The sequence below is a fragment of the Mustela erminea genome, chromosome 1 (genome assembly GCF_009829155.1).
Source record: "Mustela erminea isolate mMusErm1 chromosome 1, mMusErm1.Pri, whole genome shotgun sequence".
Lineage (NCBI taxonomy): Eukaryota > Metazoa > Chordata > Mammalia > Carnivora > Mustelidae > Mustela > Mustela erminea.
The window spans coordinates 126259334-126277952 of NC_045614.1; the positions used below are offsets into that span (position 1 = coordinate 126259334).

General features: G+C 44.4%; 1 protein-coding gene across 1 annotated transcript; it reads right to left on the reverse strand.

Moving 5' to 3' along the window:
* Window positions 1–972: 972 nt before the first annotated feature.
* CLDN11 (claudin 11) lies at window positions 973–16251 on the reverse strand. Its single transcript, XM_032341417.1, has 3 exons — window positions 15806–16251; window positions 11005–11169; window positions 973–1610 (listed from the first exon to the last, which is right to left on the reverse strand). The coding sequence occupies exons 1-3, from the start codon at window positions 16029–16031 to the stop codon at window positions 1378–1380; spliced, it is 624 nt and encodes a 207-aa protein (XP_032197308.1). The 5' UTR covers window positions 16032–16251; the 3' UTR covers window positions 973–1377.
* Between the last annotated feature and the right edge of the window lie 2368 nt (window positions 16252–18619).

Consider the following 18619-nt stretch of genomic DNA (forward strand, 5'->3'; position numbering starts at 1 on the left):
TTTATACGTAGTCAGTTTCTTTACTAAGTGTTCAAAGTAGATGAAGGCGTTTATCTGTGTAATGCTAGGGACTTGGTTTCTGATTATTAATGTATGACCCAAAGTTGCTCCACTAAAGAAACCTACAGAGCACCAAGATTTCACGTTTATGACCACATAGGACCACCGTGGTCCTGTGAATAAGACCAAACGTTTTTATTCAGGGAGCCGCAAAAATGCCTTGTTCCTGAGTCACGACCAGGTTCCCTATAAATTACTAGTAGAGATTAATGAACTCGGTGAAAATTGATAGATGGCCCCTCTGGACACGACAGAATATGGAGGTCACTTTTGCACACAGTCTGTTATTTTATTGCACGGGTTTCACTTAAAGAACAAAATGCACCATCATTGTTTGGAGAGTTTGGGGTCTTGGATACTGATACACTACATCAGTGTTTACACCCGTAAAGCCAAATTCAACAGCATGATTTATGTTAAACAACACCACTGCAAGATGGCTAACAAAATGAAAATAGAGAAGGGGAAGAAACTTTAAAAATGTGTTAAGTTGAAGCATATGCAAGTGTAGGATTAAAAACTACATCATACAAACCCAGAAATCAAAACTATTTTGTGGCATGTCAGTTAGAGTTATATTCACTTGGACTGTTATTTATCATATAATTAAAGCTTATTTGGTTCATTTCCTTCATACTGATGAACTGAGAATTTCAGGAAAACCATGGTTATAAAAATGATCAATCTTGAAAAAGTATGTACAGATAAATGTAAAATCACAAACTAAAAAAGATCCCCACCCTCGCCCTCAACTTACAAAAGGGAATTTCCCATGGAGGGAAAGTTCCACAATCCCCTCCCTCCCCACCCCACATCCCCGGTTCTATTTTTTTCTATCGCTTATAACTAAATGACCTTGGAGCCGAAGAGGAGGGAGCGAACAGAGAGCCATCTTTATGAGGCTCCCATTGTCATCTGTAACAGTTTGAAAAGTGTCTTTTATTTCTCTCTCTACACTCAATTCAGCAGTGTTTGCAAGATATTTAAAATTTAAAGAGAGGAGATATATATACATATACATATATATGTGTATAGGTATATATATATAGGTGAACAACAAAGGAATGCCCAAGAAAAGAGCTATTAATGGGCAAAGCCATGAGAAAAATGTGTGGGCATTTTCTGAACTTAAGATCTCTTTTAAGGCAACAAATGGGGAGGGGGTATTAAGACTAAAACATGCCAGACGGGATGCTTTTCTACAGCTTTGGCTTTGGAGCCTGGCAGTGGAGTGGGCTTTTCCCCCGCCTGTGGCAAGCAAAACCGGGGCCACGGGCCCGGGATCTGCAGCACCTGGGTAGGCAGGCAGCAGCCCTCTTATACATGGGCACTCTTGGCATGAGTCGGGGAGCTGGAGCCCGAAGAGTAGTAGAAGCGGTTTTCACCAAACGACTGGGCATCTCCAGCGCAGCAGACGATGACACAGCCACCCACGAGGCACAGCACAGCCCCGATCCAGCCCGCATACAGGGAGTAGCCAAAGCTCACGATGGTGGTCTCGCGGTGGGCGCACACGGGGAACCAGATGGTGGCGACGATGGCACAGAGAGCTGGGGAGACAAAAGAGAGCTGTGACCGGGCATGCCCGTCCCACACCAAGCACAGCGGGCAGGCTCCCCCTCACTCCACAGACACACTCCCTTAGCTTCCAGCCAACTCCAAAAAGCTCCGTACACACAACTCTGCTCCCAGTCCAAGCCCATAGGTTTGCATCTGTTTAATACGCCGATCCAAAGCTGAGTCCTTTATTTTTTCAACAGGCGGCAGACACCAAAGAACTCCAAAGTAAAAGCCCAGAAATAAATCCCTGAAGCCAAAAAATGGGTATTTGCGTTTACTTACATATCTTCACTTTATGTATCTATACTTAGAATTCTATGATGACGCTTACCTAATCGTATTATAATTATTCTTTACATGCCTATTTCCCACGCCAAGTCCTGAGTTCCTTGAAGGCGGGGGCCATTTCCTCCTTATGCTTGTAGACTCTGTTTACCTCACTCTGAGGCACAGAGTATGTGCTCACTACACACCGACTGAATGACTAGATGGCCTGATGTATTCAGAAATGAGAAATAAAAGGATGCCCACCTCATTTTTCCACTCTGTTTTCTCAGTTTGGTCAATTCATATTACAAAGACCTTGAAGAAGCTCCGAGAGTTCTCTTGCTGTGGTGGACTGTTGCCAGACATCAGTGGAGTATCGGCTAAGAGTCTGAGTTTGTGTTACACTGTTTGCAAATACACAAATAATGCTCGGAGTAAAAGAATTCACCTGTGCAAGGATTTTACGGTGATGATATCTGTTGTGATGAGTCACAATGGCAGAATTTTATGGTCTTCCACCAACCAGTCTAATTTTCAGACTTGGTAAAGAGCAGGATAAGAAACAGCTTCTGCATCATTTAGTTCTTCCCCTCCTCCTAAGCAATGTAGCAAAACAAGGACAGGCAGGAGCCTATGAAAATGTTAAAAAAATATTTAAACCTCTACACCAACATTGTCACATAAGGTAGCCACAAGCGACAGGGGCTCTTAAAAGTTTCTCATGGGGCTAGTGAGATCAAAAAACTGTGTTCTGAATTTTAATTAATTAAAATTTAAATAACCCCATGTGGCTGGTGGCTAATGGGCTGAACAGCACAACTCCAGACAAAGGAGCTCCATCACATCCTGTCATCTGATTTCTCACAGCCACAAGCAGGAAAGAAATTTTAGTTGAAGCTTGAAATGGGGATGACCCATTAAAGTTGGCAGATCAAGAAAATAATGGTGATGAGGTTGCCAATCATTAGCCATAGAGCCTTCGATAAATTCAAGGCAGGGCACTGCGACATTTGCTACCTGGAGGATCCTTGTCACTTTCAACTCAGCAAGCGTTTCTGATGGAAATCAAAATTTAATAGAATCACTCACCCTGAGTGATTTTCTGACTGACCTCTACGCCCACAGAGAAGAAGTATAATTTTTCTTTAAACAGAAGCACTCAAATCTAACAGCCTCATATATTAGTTCTAAACTGAAGAGAAGATTGAAGTCTTACCCACTTTGAAAGACCTCTTCAGCCATCTTAGTGCATTTGTGTAGCTTGTAAGAGGCTCTTGTTGACAATAAACTAAGCCCACCCCACAAGCTGGGCATAAATACACATAGACAGATGTGATTCCTATTATTAAAAAGCATAGATCCCTAGTAGAAGTTAGAGGAAAGAAAGCTAATTTGGGGGGTTTTAGTTGCTCAATTTGGCTTTCTAAGAGCCAAAATTCACTCCATTAATCATGAACTATTCACTACTTCAGAAGTTCTTATAAATTACCTAAGAAGCAAAAATCTATCCATATGTTAATGGCTTCATTTTTTCTTAAAGAGTAAGAACAATCATGCCAAGTTCTGTAATAGGTTTGTATGAGATACTCTGTGGCGATATATTGTCCTTCCGTGAACGAGTGTTCTCAAAAAGACCAGTATCAACTGAATCTTCCTTTCCAGCCTAGAGCCTCAAACGCCTGAGATACAGGGGAAAAGTCTTTTTCTCTCTTCCTCCAGCCACATATTCCAAATGCTTCCCTCACTGAGAACGCCTTGGCATACCCTCAGCAAGACACAGAGAAAGAAGAGAAAAAAAGTCTTTTTCTGAGTCAGGACAAGAAATAGAAACTCCTTTAGAGTGTTTCAGCCGGAGAGAACTGTGCTAGCTTCTTCATATCAATACACAATCCAGCTACATAACCCTGGACCCCCAAAGAGGGGCTCATTCTGCTTGAGCAAAACAGCAACCTAGCAAAGGTTTCCAAATACCCAGGCTTGATTAGAAGGAAAAGGTGGGGAGGGAATAGCTGAATTCCATAGGAAAAAAAAATATATCTGATTTCCCAAACAACTGATTTGGTTCAATTCAACTGATCTTTCCCATAAACAATTAGCCTGGTTTCAAAACAGCTTCTGGTTCAAATTAAGTTTTATATTTTTCAGTTACTTCATATTATACATACAACACACACACACACACACACACACACACGCACAAGGATTCCCCCACACTTCATGTAAACCTAACTCAAATGTAGATTTGCTGCAGATTTTATAAAATAAAGATATATATTTTTTATATATGATCTGTATATATAAAATAAGATAAGAAATTGCCTAGTTCTTCCCCTCTTCTTTTTTTTTTTTAAGATTTTATTTATTTATTTGACAGAGATCACAAGTAGGCAGAGAGGCAGGCTGAGAGAGAGAGAGAGGAGGAAGCAGGCTCCCTGCTGAGCAGAGAGCCCGATGCGGGGCTCGATCCCAGGATCCTGAGATCATGACCTGAGCCAAAGGCAGAGGCTTCAACCCACTGAGCCACCCAGGCGCCCCTCTTCCCCTCTTCTTAAGCAAAATAATGAGAGTATCTTCACATGGGGAAAGAATCAGGCTCAATATTGCAAAAATAATCATCAGCCTTGATTTCAATTGTTTTAGGGATTTTGTTAGATTTTATTCTAATGTAATTCACTAGAAGAAGGAAACATCAGGAAAATGTCTGAATGCTTAAATAACGAACCTAAAGGACTGAATGGGGAACAGGTGGATGGACGGATGACAGTCTCATTTCAAGTCTACTTTCCACTTCAAACACATCAAAACTGACTTTCTAAATCATAAAACTGCAATGTGACTTTAACACACTTAAAGTTACACGCTCATGATTTACCTCATTAAAGACTTCCTTCTTTTATAATCCATGCAAAACAAGGCAAACGAGCGCCAGCAGGGTCACATTATTTCCTAGTAGATAAATGAACTCTGGGTGGATTCCTGTGGCTCTCAAAGTTGAACCACATCAAAACCACTAAAAGATGACAGGCCGCCACACAACATGAAGGGAAATGAGAGGTTCGCTGGAAACAGTGACCTTCAAGTGAACTCAGAATGAAGAATGTTTAGAAACTAAAAAAGAAGAGTTTACTCAATTTCGGCATGGTTTGAAGGGAAAGGGGGATGTTTTCATCAGTGAAGTTAAAATGCAAGTTAAGTCATTACTTAACTAAAAGATGTGAAATATTAATAAAACTGGCAATAATGTTTGGCTTTTTTAATGATATAGAAGGCTGGCTAGATTTATTTCTATTTGCAGACACACACACACACACACACACACACAGAGAGAGTTTATAGTTCTTCTCCCAATTATTTGGAGAAAATAAAGAAAATGCTTTCCTAAAAAAGTCAGTTATCCATAAGGCAAAGAAAATTGAAGAAAGAAAGAGAATCTTTGTTGCTTTTCTTTTCATGTCAGCACGATGTATTTTTAAAGTAAGTCTCTAACAGTAACTCAGATTTTTCAATCTATTTCTCTTCTTCTACCTTCCAAAGACGCAACAGTTAACCGCACATGGGGGTTGGGGGGGAATCTGTCATTTGGGAGGGGGCAGAAAGTGAAAATTGAGAAGAAGGAGGAGGAGGAGGAAGAGGAGGAGGAGAAAAGAATATTAAAGAAAAGAAAAGAGAAGAGAAAAGATGAGACAAAAAGAAAGGATAAGAAAAGGAGGAAGTGGAGGAGAGCAGCGAAGAAGAAGGTTTCACCGTGTGGATACAGATTTTTCCGGACTTGGTGCTCTCACAAGTAGAACTCGCTGCTCTTCATGGAATAAAATTGTTTGCCTCTTTTGGTAAGTTTCAAATAATGTAATACAATGTGTTCATTAGTTCATAGAATACAGCCTTACTAAATTAACAATGATCCTCATGTAGCCAAACACAGAAAATAGTTGGAGAGGGAACTATAGAGCAATGAAAGGTACTTGCAGCTTTTTATTTCTTTAGGGATTAGATGACACATTGTAACATAGTTAAATAAACGTGATGAAGTTAAATAAAATTAGTAAATGTGTGTTTGACTTTCAAGGCAATTTAGAGAGAGAGGGAAAGACTGACAAAGAAGTCCAAAAAGGCAGAAGAGCCCAGATTCTGTTATTTCTTCCCTTCTCCAATGAACACCTCTGATTTCAGGCTTTGTCACTTTCCAAGCTAAGAACTGACAGTACCTTTGAAAGCATTATTTCTAGCACAAAGAAATATTTCCATTAAAATCACATAAATTACTCTGAATGATATAAGTAATACTGGAAGAAAATCTTCCTTGATATTATATCTGAGATTTGCTTCAAAAAAACTCTGGGGACTGGAAGAAAAAAACACATAAATGAAACAGATTAGCCATGAGTTCATTATTGAGAATGAGTTTGGGTTATACTATTTTTTCTACTTTTGGGTACATATGAAACTTTCCACAATAAAAACTGTTTTTTACATCTCTCTCCCAAGGCACCTGGGTGGCTCAGTCATGATCCCAGGGTCCTGGGGTGGACCCCCATATCAACTCCCTGCTCATTGGGAAGCCTGCTTCTCCCTCTCCCACTCCCCCTGCTGTGTTCCTTCTCTCACTGTCTCTATCAAATAAATAAAATCTTTTAAATAAATAATCAATCTCCCTCTATTTAAACATTTGACAATGCACTTATTGCTGCCTTCTACAACTGATGCTATTATATGATCTAAATAGCAACTAACTTTAGCTTTGTTCCAACTAACCCAAGGCAACAAGTAAAGATTTCTAACGAGCTATTGGAGTCACATTTATTTGTTGTTTCCTGATAATCTGAATCTAGAAAAATTTTAGTTTTTCTTTTTTCTTTTTTAATTTGTGATTCTCTAAATTTTGACTTAAGAAAACATAGCTGCCAAAGGACATACTCCTCTTACACAACAACTTTTATGAAGATCTAATATTTAAAACAATCATGAAGTCAATGGAATATTCGACGACATTATTTTCCTGGCCTGCTGTCGACATTTTTTCCTTTTATTTCTATTTCACACATCATTATCTTTTTTTTTCCCATAACTTTTTTTAAAAGCTAGTCCCGTGGTTATTTGTTTTTTTTTGTTTTGTTTTGTTTTGTTTTAATCACAGAACTTAGGGATGGGAGAGACTTCATAAAGCAGTTAATTCTTCCAAGTGTACCGACAGGGCCATTTTAAGGCACAACCATACTAAAGATGCCACAACCTTTCCACTACCTATATGAAATTTGATTTACATTATGAGCTTGTTTGTGTAAAGCTAATGAGTTTAGAGAAAGGCTCTTTCCATCTCTTCTCTTAAGACTCCAGGCTTGAGGGCATCACTATTTACTCCACACTGAAGGGTGGCCTTTCCTAGGACATCTGATTCTGTGTGCATGACAAGATCAATCTCTCCCACACTTGCACACACCCTTTATTTTATTGCAATTCCATTACTGACCTGTAAGTTCCAAGTTAAAAACAGCTTTTTTTTTTTTTTAACAAAATACGATTCCTACGGCCATAATTTGAAAGAGGAGGAGAGAAATGAGAGGAACCCACGGAAGGAGGAATATATACTTCCTCTGCTTCCATTCCTTACCCCGTCTCCCCAGGAAACACCCCAGTCAAGTACTTTCTAAGTCGCAGTGAAGTAAGAATGAGCTCAGACCAGAACTGAGCCTGACCGTTTTTAGGTGGGTAGTTTAACATGACTTCTTATGATGGGATGGGCAAAAAAACTCCCAACTATTTATTGATCTGGTTTTTACAAAGCAAACAATGGAAATGTCTCCACTAGACCAGGAGAGGACCTAGCATTTCCAGGAACAGCTCCCTGACTCTCCTGATCAGTGTCATGTATGGAGATTACCCCACAGGAATCAGACATGATCAAAAGAATACTCAATGGCCCTCTGGGTTAGCTCTCTATTTCCTCTATGGTTAGAGGACTGATAACAGTAGCGATGATAATAGCAACCATTTGCTGAGGACTTACTATGTGCCAGACACCAGGCTAAATAATTTGCATACCTCCTTACACTATTCTTACCAACCTCAGATATAAGCATTACCTCTTTTCATATAAAGGCTCAGAGACATTAAGTAACTGCCCCAGTTCACACAGCTGCAAAGTAGGAGATCTGAGATTCCGTACAGTTGGTCCCACTCCCAGTGATAAGATAAAGCAGCTCAGGGCATAGGCGCCTCCTGTCTTGGTAGGGGCTCTTAAAAAGACACCGATGAGATTAGCCTGGATCCATCCTAGCTCTGAGGAGTCCACTACATCAGGCTCCCATTCCTTCCCCCAAAGCAGGACCAAATCCTCACACCATTAAACTTAAAACTATTGAGAAGATAAAGTTATTGTACAACGGACACGATTTTTTAAGCTTGTGGAAAAATAAAACTTTTTAGGGTCAGGAAGAACTGACTTTAATTAATAGTGCTTACAGTTTCCATACCCAGATTAGCTTCAGTATTGTTTTCAGTGCTCAGGCCCCAAACCCCCAGTGCTGCCCAGTCCGTTTTGGTCAGGGACCACACCTCAACTGGGGCATCACTGGTGACCCCTAGGATCCAACAGGGGCCCAGCAGTGGCTTCCCAGGGCGGGCATTAGAAGCCAATCCCAAGCAACACAAAGGGAGCTTTCACTCATTAGCTCCTCCCACCCACTGCCAATAGGGGAACTGAGGCACTAGGCTCCAGAGAAGACCCAGAGAGGCCAGCGGGTGCCATGACTGGTTCCAGTCAAAACAACATCCAACCTGAAGGCAAGCCGTGACCCACTGAGAAATAAATCTGACAGGAGCCATCAAAGAGGCAGCAGGTAACACTGGAAATTCAAAGCTACAAGAGGGTAATGTGCTCACTCCACCCTAATAGCGAGTGGCCAGAAGGTTGCAGTTGCCCTGAGAAAGTCCGAGCCCTCAAAGGCCTTCCATGTGTTCACTCCAGGCAGTAATGGGGGACTGAGGAACTCACACCACTGCCGGTCCACCTCACGTTCCTCTCTACAATTCTGTGCACGTATACCAACCAACCCACTCGGAAAAGATTAAAAAAAACTTTAATTCAGCTAGGAAGTTTCAAACAACTGGTTGTTATTGTTCGTTTGATAAGCCTCATTACTCATTCGGACGATTCAGTTGTTTTTAGGGTTTTTTTGAATACCAACTCATCCATACATACTTGATTTTAGATCTTTATTTTCCACAGGGTTTGGGTTTTTTTTTTTTCTTTTCCATATATTCTCTTAGTGGATATTCTATGACTCTCATATGGAAGGCCAGAATTTCTAAAAATGAACACCTAACCCAACAGATTCACCCGCTGGTCTGGCATCCTCAGAGACAGAGAGAGCCTAATGTGAGGCAGGTAACAATGGCAACTGCCTAGAATGAGCAGGGTTTCCTCCTGGATTCCGCACACCAATTTACCTGTAGAGCTTCGCTCTAACTGTTGGAAAGGGAATTTGAATGTAAAGATCTGACCTCCAAAAACACTGTGACAGAGGACCCTGTGAGTTAGGGGAATCACCTGACACTGATTCTGTATTCCCTGTGGCGCTCCCACACAGATTCTTTGTGTCTGGAACCAAAATGTCCATGCCCAGATTCTTCTCCAGAAATGACAGTGGTCCTCTGGTCTTTTCACCCCTGTTACCCAGTCCCACACACACCCACACAAGCCCCTCCTCTGAATTCTCTGTGGCTTCACAAGTCCCTGAAAACCTCCATCCCTTTGCAGTCTTGTGAAATAGCACCCCTCCCTCTCACGTCCCCTTACCTCACCAAAGTCACTGTGGCCAACCATTACTTAGTGGCACTGACCCATGTCACGCTGACCCTTCCCCTTCAACATCTAGTCTGATACCAGTTGGGGGATGGGAATTCCTGGACTCAGGAGAAGCTGACGCTATGCCTAACCCACAGACAGACCAGCTGCTGTTCAGGAATGTATCCGTGCACTTCGCAACAAGAGCTGGCGTTCTTAAAATTCATGTCTTCTATTAGGACTTAAGATGTGCTGGCGGAATTAGCATTCAAGAAAAAAGTAGAATGAAATGAAATCACTGAAAAGAGCAGAGCTAGAAGGATCCTCCCTAGGTTGTTAAACCCTCTGTGTGCAGGTGCAACCAGGAAAACTGAGAGAGCTCATGCCATTTCCTCGGCCTGGGGCCGTCCCCCCATCCTCCCTTCAATCCATGATCTTGACTACCTTCCCTTCGATCCAGAGCAGGATCCCCTGCTCTGGGAACCTCCTCCAGTCTGGCTCAGGTTCCTTCCTATGTGTGTGCACACCCTCTGCGCCATTTTTAGATGAGCCCATGCCACACTCTATCGAGATGTCCAGGGACACTCAAAACAGAGAATGCCTTTCTCCCGCTGTGTCCTCAATGCCAACCATGATGCCTGGCCCTCAGATGCTCCATGAGTCCTTACTGAATAAAAGATTAAGGCATACCTGCCTGGCTCAGTCAGTAGAGCATGTGACACTTGATCTTGAACTTGTGAGTTTGTACCCCACACTGGGTGTAGCAATTACTTAAAAATAAAATCTTAAAACAAAATAAAATAATTGAATCATCAGTAGTGATCTACCACCCTCTGCATCTTTCTTTTCTCTTGCCCTCCTCTTTCTCTACTCTTTCTTTACATATTAAATGAAGTTCTCAACTGTAGCTACAAATAAGAATCACCTGGAAACTTTCAAAAAACCCACTTTGCTTGGCCTGATGCCCAGTAATTCTGAATGCTGGGATCTGGGCGGAGGTGTTCCCAAGAAAGGGATTCCATTGCGACGCCTGAGTGGACAGCCACTGTGTCACTCTCTTCTGTCCCCTGCTCTCTCTCTTAAGTATACCCTCAAAACCCTTTCTTCCTTTTGCTTTTTAATTTTTTTCATGTCCAGTGACTCCTGCAGACATTACTTATCCCTCTGCCTCAACAACCCATGAAACATAACGAGATACACATTACGGGGGGTTTTTCCGGGTGGATACACCCGGCTGCCTTTCCCATGCCTCTTGAACTCAATGAAGTAGCAGCAAGATCTGAGATTCATCGCGTTCACTCCAAGTTGGGGAGCTACATAGAAAACTCTCTTACCCAGCAGAATGAGCAGCACACCAGCCAGCTGAGCCCGCCTGTATTTGGCCACACCGGGCTCATGGCCCATACGAATGCAGGGGAGAACTGTCAGCAGCAGGAGAATGGCGGGCAGTCCCAGGACCGAGGCTGCAATCATCAGGGCTCGGCAGGCCTGGACATAGCCTGGACACAAGAAACAGACAGGAGCATTAGCCAAGGGTCCCCTTGGAGCCTACACCATGGCTCAAGGGAATTCAACACCATCCGCCTTCCTCTGGCTGCATTCCAGGACTTAGCATGTAAATGTTGTCGAAGATCACTTCACATCTTCAACATTTTTTTTTTAAGATTTTACTTATTTATTTGACAGAGAGATCACAAGTAGGCAGAGAGGCAGGCAGAGAGACGGGGGGAAGCAGGCTCTCCGCTGAGCAGGGAGCCTGATGTGGGGCTCGATCCCAGGACCCTGAGACCATGACCTGAGCCGAAGGCAGAGGCTTAATGTGCTGAGCCACCGGGCGCCCCACATGTTCGACTTTTAAAGTGACCAACAAGGGAGGTAGGAGGCTGGAGAGACTGAGTGGAGACGTCTGGCTCCCAAGATCTAAGGGGCCAAGAGTCCAACTATACCATTACATCACCTTACCATTACATCACCTTACAAAAGAGTCAGATTAAAACTCAAGCCCTCCCAGATGCCTTCTGTGATGATCTGTGCTGATTCCAGCCTGCTGCTGATACGTTCTGCCTGGGTGACTGTGGGCAAGTTACCAAGGGCTCTCCTCACTGATCATGAAGAAATGGTCGTAGTGCCTATATCTCTCTAAAAGAATTCAACTAAGATTAAATTAGTTAACTCATGCGGTGTTTAGAACAATGCCTGGCACATCTGAAGTATTCCAAAAAGATTAGCTATTATTATTGGTGTTATTTCTCTGTGGCAGTGCCATCATTTATCTTCGGGTGTACGAGGTGATTTTGTCCCTAACCATGTGCTTTTAATTCCCATTGTATATAGTATGTGGTCCTAACTGGACTAAACTAAGACTCTGGATTCCTCTCTTGGTTTTTCCCCCAATGCTGCTGTGCTCATAAATCCTGACACCTGCTGATGGTCAGGCGCGATCTCCTGCCTCAGCCAGTCTCCTGGGCATGTTTCCACAACCATCGGCCATCACTTTAAAGGCGTCTCTCCAGGGACACCTGGGTGGCTCAGTCGGTTAAGCATCTGCCTTTGGCTCAAGTCACGATCCCAGGGTCCAAGGATTGAGTCCACATCAGGCTCCTTGCTGAGCGGAGAGCCTGCTTCTCCCTCTGCCTGTTGTTCCCCCTGCGCACGCGTGCTCGCTCTCTCTCTCTCTCTCTCTCCCTGACAAATTAATAAATAAAATCTTTACAAAAGGAAGGAAGGGAGGGAAGGAAGGAAGTAAGAAAAAAAGGCATCTCTCCAGCCCCCCAAATTCCTAGAGGACAGACACCTGCCTTCGTCTTCGTGGAGCTAACACAGTCCCACAAGAGATGATACAAACATACAACTATGAAAAAAAAAATACAAGTATGAACGAAGGAATAAGTAGTTGAATAATAAGAGTGGAGCAAAACCAAATGAACTTTATGCTGTCACACAAAATGCCAGGTAACAACTTCATTAAGAAACAATATGTGGGGACGCCTGGGTGGCTCAGTGGGTTAAGCCACTGCCTTCGGCTCAGGTCATGATCTCGGGGTCCTGGGATCGAGTCCCGCATCGTGCTCTCTGCTTGGCAGGGAGCCTGCTTCCTCCTCTCTCTCTCTCTGCCTGCCTCTATGCCTACTTGTGATCTCTCTCTGTCAAATAAAATAAATAAAATCTTTAAAAAAAAAAAAAGAAACAATATGTGCAATATTTATGTGAAATAAATCTGACAATATACTGGCAGAATATGGCAGACTTAAATGTGTTGTTTCTCATTAAAACACTCTCCCTCCTCCCAAAAAAAAAAAAAGGAGGGGGTTGTATTTGTTGCTCTCCCTTTTTCCACTCAGAGGGAATTAGGGCTAGTGGCCTGGGGGAGGCAGAGTTAGAGACCAAGCCAAAAATGAGCCCCGATTTCTGCCTCACACACACAAGACTCTAGTACCAAATCTGGCCAGCCTGCCCTGTGCACTAAGCCCCAACTGCAACACTGTCTTTTAGCAAGATCTAGTTTGCCAGAATTCAAGGTTACTCTTCTAGCCACTGCCCATCTCAGCTTCTTTAAAGTGAAAGTTAAACAATCAATCAACTGTCTGTTGACTTGAAGACCCCCCTAGGGAAGAGCCAGAGGATTCTGCGGCAGAACCTCTGACTGAAGTCCAGTGCCCCTGCAGCTTGTAGGAAAGCCAAGGTGAACACAGGAGAGAGAGTCAACTAGTAACTGAGGTTCTGAAATTCATGGTGCAGGCTGTCTATGTGCTCAAGGCCAAGGCCACGTCTGAAAAATCAAAAGATGGAGACTGAGATCTGTTCCTATAACCACCCAAGTACAAGGTAGGGGAATAGCAGGAAGGATTAGACCCTCCCTAAAATGTACTCCATCTGTAGAATGGTCTGTTCTCTGAAAATAAACCACTTGACTCTGAATGCTCAGGAAACTTAACTTTGGGGGAAAGAAAAGAAGAGTAATTTTATGCTATAGTCAGAGTCTACAAATACCATGCCCAGCTTTTAATAAAAAAATTACAGCAGCAATTTATGAAGCTTCTACTATGTCAAGGGAGGGTTACATTTCTCATATCATTTAATCCCCCAAAACCACTCTGAAAGAGAGGTGGTTGGTTTCATTTTGATTTTTAAAGAAGACAACTGGGGTTCCCAGAGATTACTAGTAAATTGTTCTAAATCATTCAGATGATGAGCATTGGCTCCCAGAGTCTAACCCCGGTCTACCAAGGCTGCCATTGGGTGAAGGTGAGTGCAGATCTGGGTTCCCGGGACCTCTGTCATTCTGAAAGTTCAAAATGGAGTAGAAGCGGTGCCTATATGGCTCAGTCAATAGAGTAAGTGACAACTGATCTCGGTGTCCTGAGTTTACAACCCATGTTGGGTATAGAGGTTAATTTAAACAAACAAAAAAATTTTTTTTTATTTCTAAGAAATGGAAAAGAAGATAGTGCTTGGCAGGACTGACATGCACTGTGTGCACCAGCTGTATTCCAGCATCAGTGCGGTACAGAAGATGCAAAGAGAGCAGGATGACATCTCTATCCTTAAGGAATTTATAATGTGGTACAAAAACTTGACTCACAATGAACAAAAAGTCAAAATATGCCCTGATGATGATAAGACTCAAATACCAGGACAGCAAGGAGGAAGGGGAGATTGATTCGAGCTACAAGGACTAGGAAATAGGAGAAACTTGTGGGGAGGCTTAAAGTGGGAAACAAAGTCTCCAGGGAGCTAAAGGCTCCCCCAGCAGATGGCACAAAGCCAAAGCCTCCCAGACTGGCATTGGAGCTCAGTTACTCCACTCATTAAGGAAACTAAAATAGGCCTTTAACCAACTGAGCCTTCCAGGAGCCCCAATTTTTTTTTTCAGGATAGGCCTTTAAATGGGTACCATCAGGATGTGGGGGTGGCTCAGGTGATTGTCTGTCTTCAGCTGGGGTCATGATCTCAGGGCCTGGGATGGGGTCCCCCCAACTAGGACCCCTGCTCCCTGGGGAGTGTGCTTCCCCCTCTGCCCCTCCCTGTCCCTCCACACCTCCCCTAGCTCGGGCTCTCTCCCTCTCTGTCTCTCTTTCTCAAAATAAATAAATAAAATCTTTAAAAATAAGTAAGTAAATAAATAAATAAATTTGCACCATCCTCAAAGGCTAGCAGGAGAGAAGACAAATCGTGTATAGGCTAAATCCGCTGGCAGGGCAGAGATAAAGAGCAAAACCCCGAAGGGGAGCCTGCTTCCTAGCCAATCACCCAACTGGCTCAGGGTTACATCTGAATTGAAACCGTTGCCCAGAATTGCTCAAGGAGACGCAAGTGAAGATGGGGGGCTGGGGGGAGCGCCAGCTGGCGGTGGAGGGGTGGAGGCCAGACAACTCTCTCCTCTTCCCTCTCAGAGACATCTAGATGGGAGCGAGCGACCCATGACGGATCCCCCACACACACACACCGCAGGATGAGCGCACCCTCCGGGAGGCAACACCCCTTCCCTATCAGAACCGAGAGGTGCAGACCCGGGGGGGGGGGGGGGGGGGCGGACCTACAGTCCCACTGTGGGGGGCAAGGAGTGGGGAAAGCAAGACAGGCCCCCCGGGTCCACTGACTGACATGCACTGGACTGACATGCACCAGGGAACCCACCTGCTGGAACTGGGAGGGCCGGGACTCCTCACCAGTACCTGAGAAACTCAGCTTGCTACTGTTTAGATGGCTGGAATGCTAGCTTTTCCCTTCTCCTCGTCCTCGTTCTGGGTGGGATCTAACTCAAAAGGGGGGAAGGGGGCTTACAGTTCTTCTGACCCACTGACGGTGGGAGCATGGGGTAGGTGGGGTGACAGTTATTAACATGGACAGAGCTCCAAGTATGTGTCCATGTCTCAGTTCAGTAACTTCTCAGGCTCAGCCAGGGGCCCTACTATCATCCTAAATTCCAGACAAGAGAAACTGAGGCTGGGAGAAGTTAAATTCAGGGCTGCCTAATCCCTTTAAGACATGGTGGGACTGAAGGTGTCAAAAATGTGCCCATCAAGGCCTTAAAACGTTTCTGGGATACGTTCCTGGGAAACGTCAAATGCACCCATCCCCAGTCTGTCCCGAGGATCAGGGTTAGGAGCAGCCACTCAGAGGTGGGGTCCTTACCCGGCAGGATGAGGATGTCCACCAGGGGCTTGCAGTGGTACAGCCCCGTGGCCATGACGCAGTCGGCCCACAGCCCCTTGGAGCCCAGTTCGTCCAGCTTGCGGCAGGTGGGGATGGTGTAGCCGCAGGTCACCACCCAGTCATTAGTGGACGTGGTGACGATGATGCCGATCCAACCCACGAAGCTCGTGACGAAGCCCACTACCTGCAGGCACGTGGCCACCATCGTGGCCGCCACCCTGGCGTCCCCGGGCCTAGCCCCTCACTAGCTGTGCCCGCGCCCGGGACTGGACGGCGCCTGCCCGGGTCCTCTCTCCCCCGCGCTCGCGAGCGGCTGACCGGCGACGGCCGGCTGCGGGACGCTGGAGGCGGCGGCAGGCCGGGAAAGGCTGAGAGCCGCGCTCCGACGGCACTAAGCGCTCGGCGGGGACAGTGGCGCGGCTGGGCACTGCGCCCCCGCCCCCCTCTTTAAACCCCGTGGACCCGGCCGGCGAGCGCCAATCGGCGACGGCCCGGGCGAGCCGGCCAATCGCGGGGCGGGGCCCGGGGTGGGATGTAGGGGGAGCAGGGTTAGGGAGGGGGGCGCTGAGGCCTCGGCGCTCAGCCCCGCGTCGCGCGGCCCGGGGTTGGGAAGTCAAAGAATTCGTTCCAGGTCCAAGAAATGGAGAGAGCATCAGGCGTGGGCTCTGTTTTGCTGCAAATTATTTCTCTTCTTGCCGCCCGTCTCACATCTCTGGCTCTGGGTCTCGTCTTCGCTCCGTCCCTCCTCTCCTCCCCATTCGTCTGCCCGCCCAGCTGAGAGCAGGGACTGGCGTCCTGGAAAGGGGGCCTGGTCCAGTTCCTCCGCCGCCCAGGAGAGTAACAACGGATGAGCTGAGAATTGTCCTGAGAAACAGAGGCGAAGCGCCCAGCATTCCAGGGATACTAGAGGAAAGAAAATGATCCTTTACTGTGGGTGACAAGCGTCACAGGTGGCCATGGCCATAATACCGGTGTCGATAACAATAACAACTTATCCAGCTGTACTGCCATGTACTATGTGCGTGCGTTTATATTCCTGTATCACCTCATTCTCATAACTACCCTCTGTGATAGGAACAAATGTTTACCCGTAATAGGCGTAAAGAAACAGCATGAGAGATTAAATTGCCCAAGGTCACTCAGCTAGGAAGAGGGAGAGGTCTTGGGCCCATCTCACTTTCCCTGCTTAACCATTCCTTGGCACCTCTCCTGATTATCAATAAAAGGCTCAAGTTCCCCATTTGACACATTCAAAGCTAGGCTGACTGTAAGTTAATATTTGCGCTCCACCGAGAGCTCTGCCTAGCCTAGAGTGAGCATGCTAGGAGTGTACTTATCATCACTGTCACCTTTAAGCCTCCTTCTCTCTATGAATCAAATAAGACCCATTATATGTCCGTTTTTTTTTTTCATGCAGAGAAGTCCTTCTCAGCTGTGTTTACATTAAATGGTTTCAATCCCCTTTGATACATTTGGCATATCTTATTATATCCCTCTATTAACAATCATGAGATCTAAAGATGAGGAGGGTTTCAGCAGACACAAAAACTTCCTATTCAATCCTCTAAATCTAAATCTAAGATATGGATCATAAATCACAGCTACTAAGCTTTCCCATATCTATGCTGGGTGTCAGGGCCAATCACTGTCTTCTAGGGAAAACTAGCCTGGAAGAAAGCCCAAAGAAATCCAACACAGGAACAGGAAAGGCTGACAAATAGATGACAGAGTTTCAAGCAGGAGAGCTTGAAGAACACCCGGAGAACCCAGTGGTAACAATACAGACTGGGTGCCTGGCTTCAGATCCTGGCTCAACCACTTTCTAGCTGTGACACCAAGTTGCTTCATCTCTCCGGGCCTCAGTTTTCTTATTTGTAAAATAGGGATGAAAATAGTGGCTACCCCATGGGTTTCTTGATTATTAGGTGAGTTAATATACATACAGAACTTAAAACAGTATCTGGTACAGAGTACATGCTCAGTAAACCTGCATAATGATTCAGAGCTCTTGCTTCTGCACTCTTATGTTCTCCCTGCATTCATACAATTTGATTTGTGGAAACTACTGTACAGGAATATGTCTGTTTTTTGAGGAAGGCATTGTGTTTGGGAGCATTTTGTCACCTGGATGTTTTCAGATATTTCCTCACAACATTTTAAAAAGAGAGAGAGCGCTTTTGTATTAAGAACAATAGAAAACATAAAACCCATGCAACATCAATTCATTGAGAAAGCAACTGTGAAATCTGCACTCTTGTAACTCCATTAGCATTTAACGTTCTAACAGTAAAGATTCGACCAATCAGAATTTAACAATGTTCAGGTCACCCACAGGTCACACACTCAGAGGTATTTGTAAAGCCAAATTTCAGAACTCAAGACACTAAATGGTAGAAAGAGCTGTCAGGTTATTAAGATCTTGGAATGGAACCTCCTGAATTTATATTCCATTTTTATCTCTGTGTTGTCCCTTAACCTATGTAATTCTCGGGTACTCCATCTATAAAGTGAGAATAGCAGATGACTCATAGGGTTATTGTGAAGGTCAAGTGAGAGGACTTATACAAAGTTTTGTATATGTATATATACATACATATACATACACACATATATATTATAAATGTTAACCACTGTTAATATAGTCATAAGTAAAATGGATCAATGGAAAATATGAATTGCTTTTGATAAAGACTAAAGCTAAAATAATTGGGCCATAATTATCATTATCTATTAACAGAAGAGAAATCCTAAGATGAATGTCTAAACAATCAGATGTACAAAAGGCCACTGAAG

Bases quoted from the DNA above. Each gene is read 5' to 3' on its own strand.
- CLDN11 (XM_032341417.1), bottom strand. From the start codon at position 16,031: ATGGTGGCCACGTGCCTGCAGGTAGTGGGCTTCGTCACGAGCTTCGTG. The intron at 11,170-15,805 runs GTAAGGACCCCA...TCTTGTGTCCAG, and splicing joins GGACATCCTCATCCTGCCGG to GCTATGTCCAGGCCTGCCGA. The intron at 1,611-11,004 runs GTAAGAGAGTTT...TTGTCTCCCCAG, and splicing joins TGTGCTGCTCATTCTGCTGG to CTCTCTGTGCCATCGTCGCC.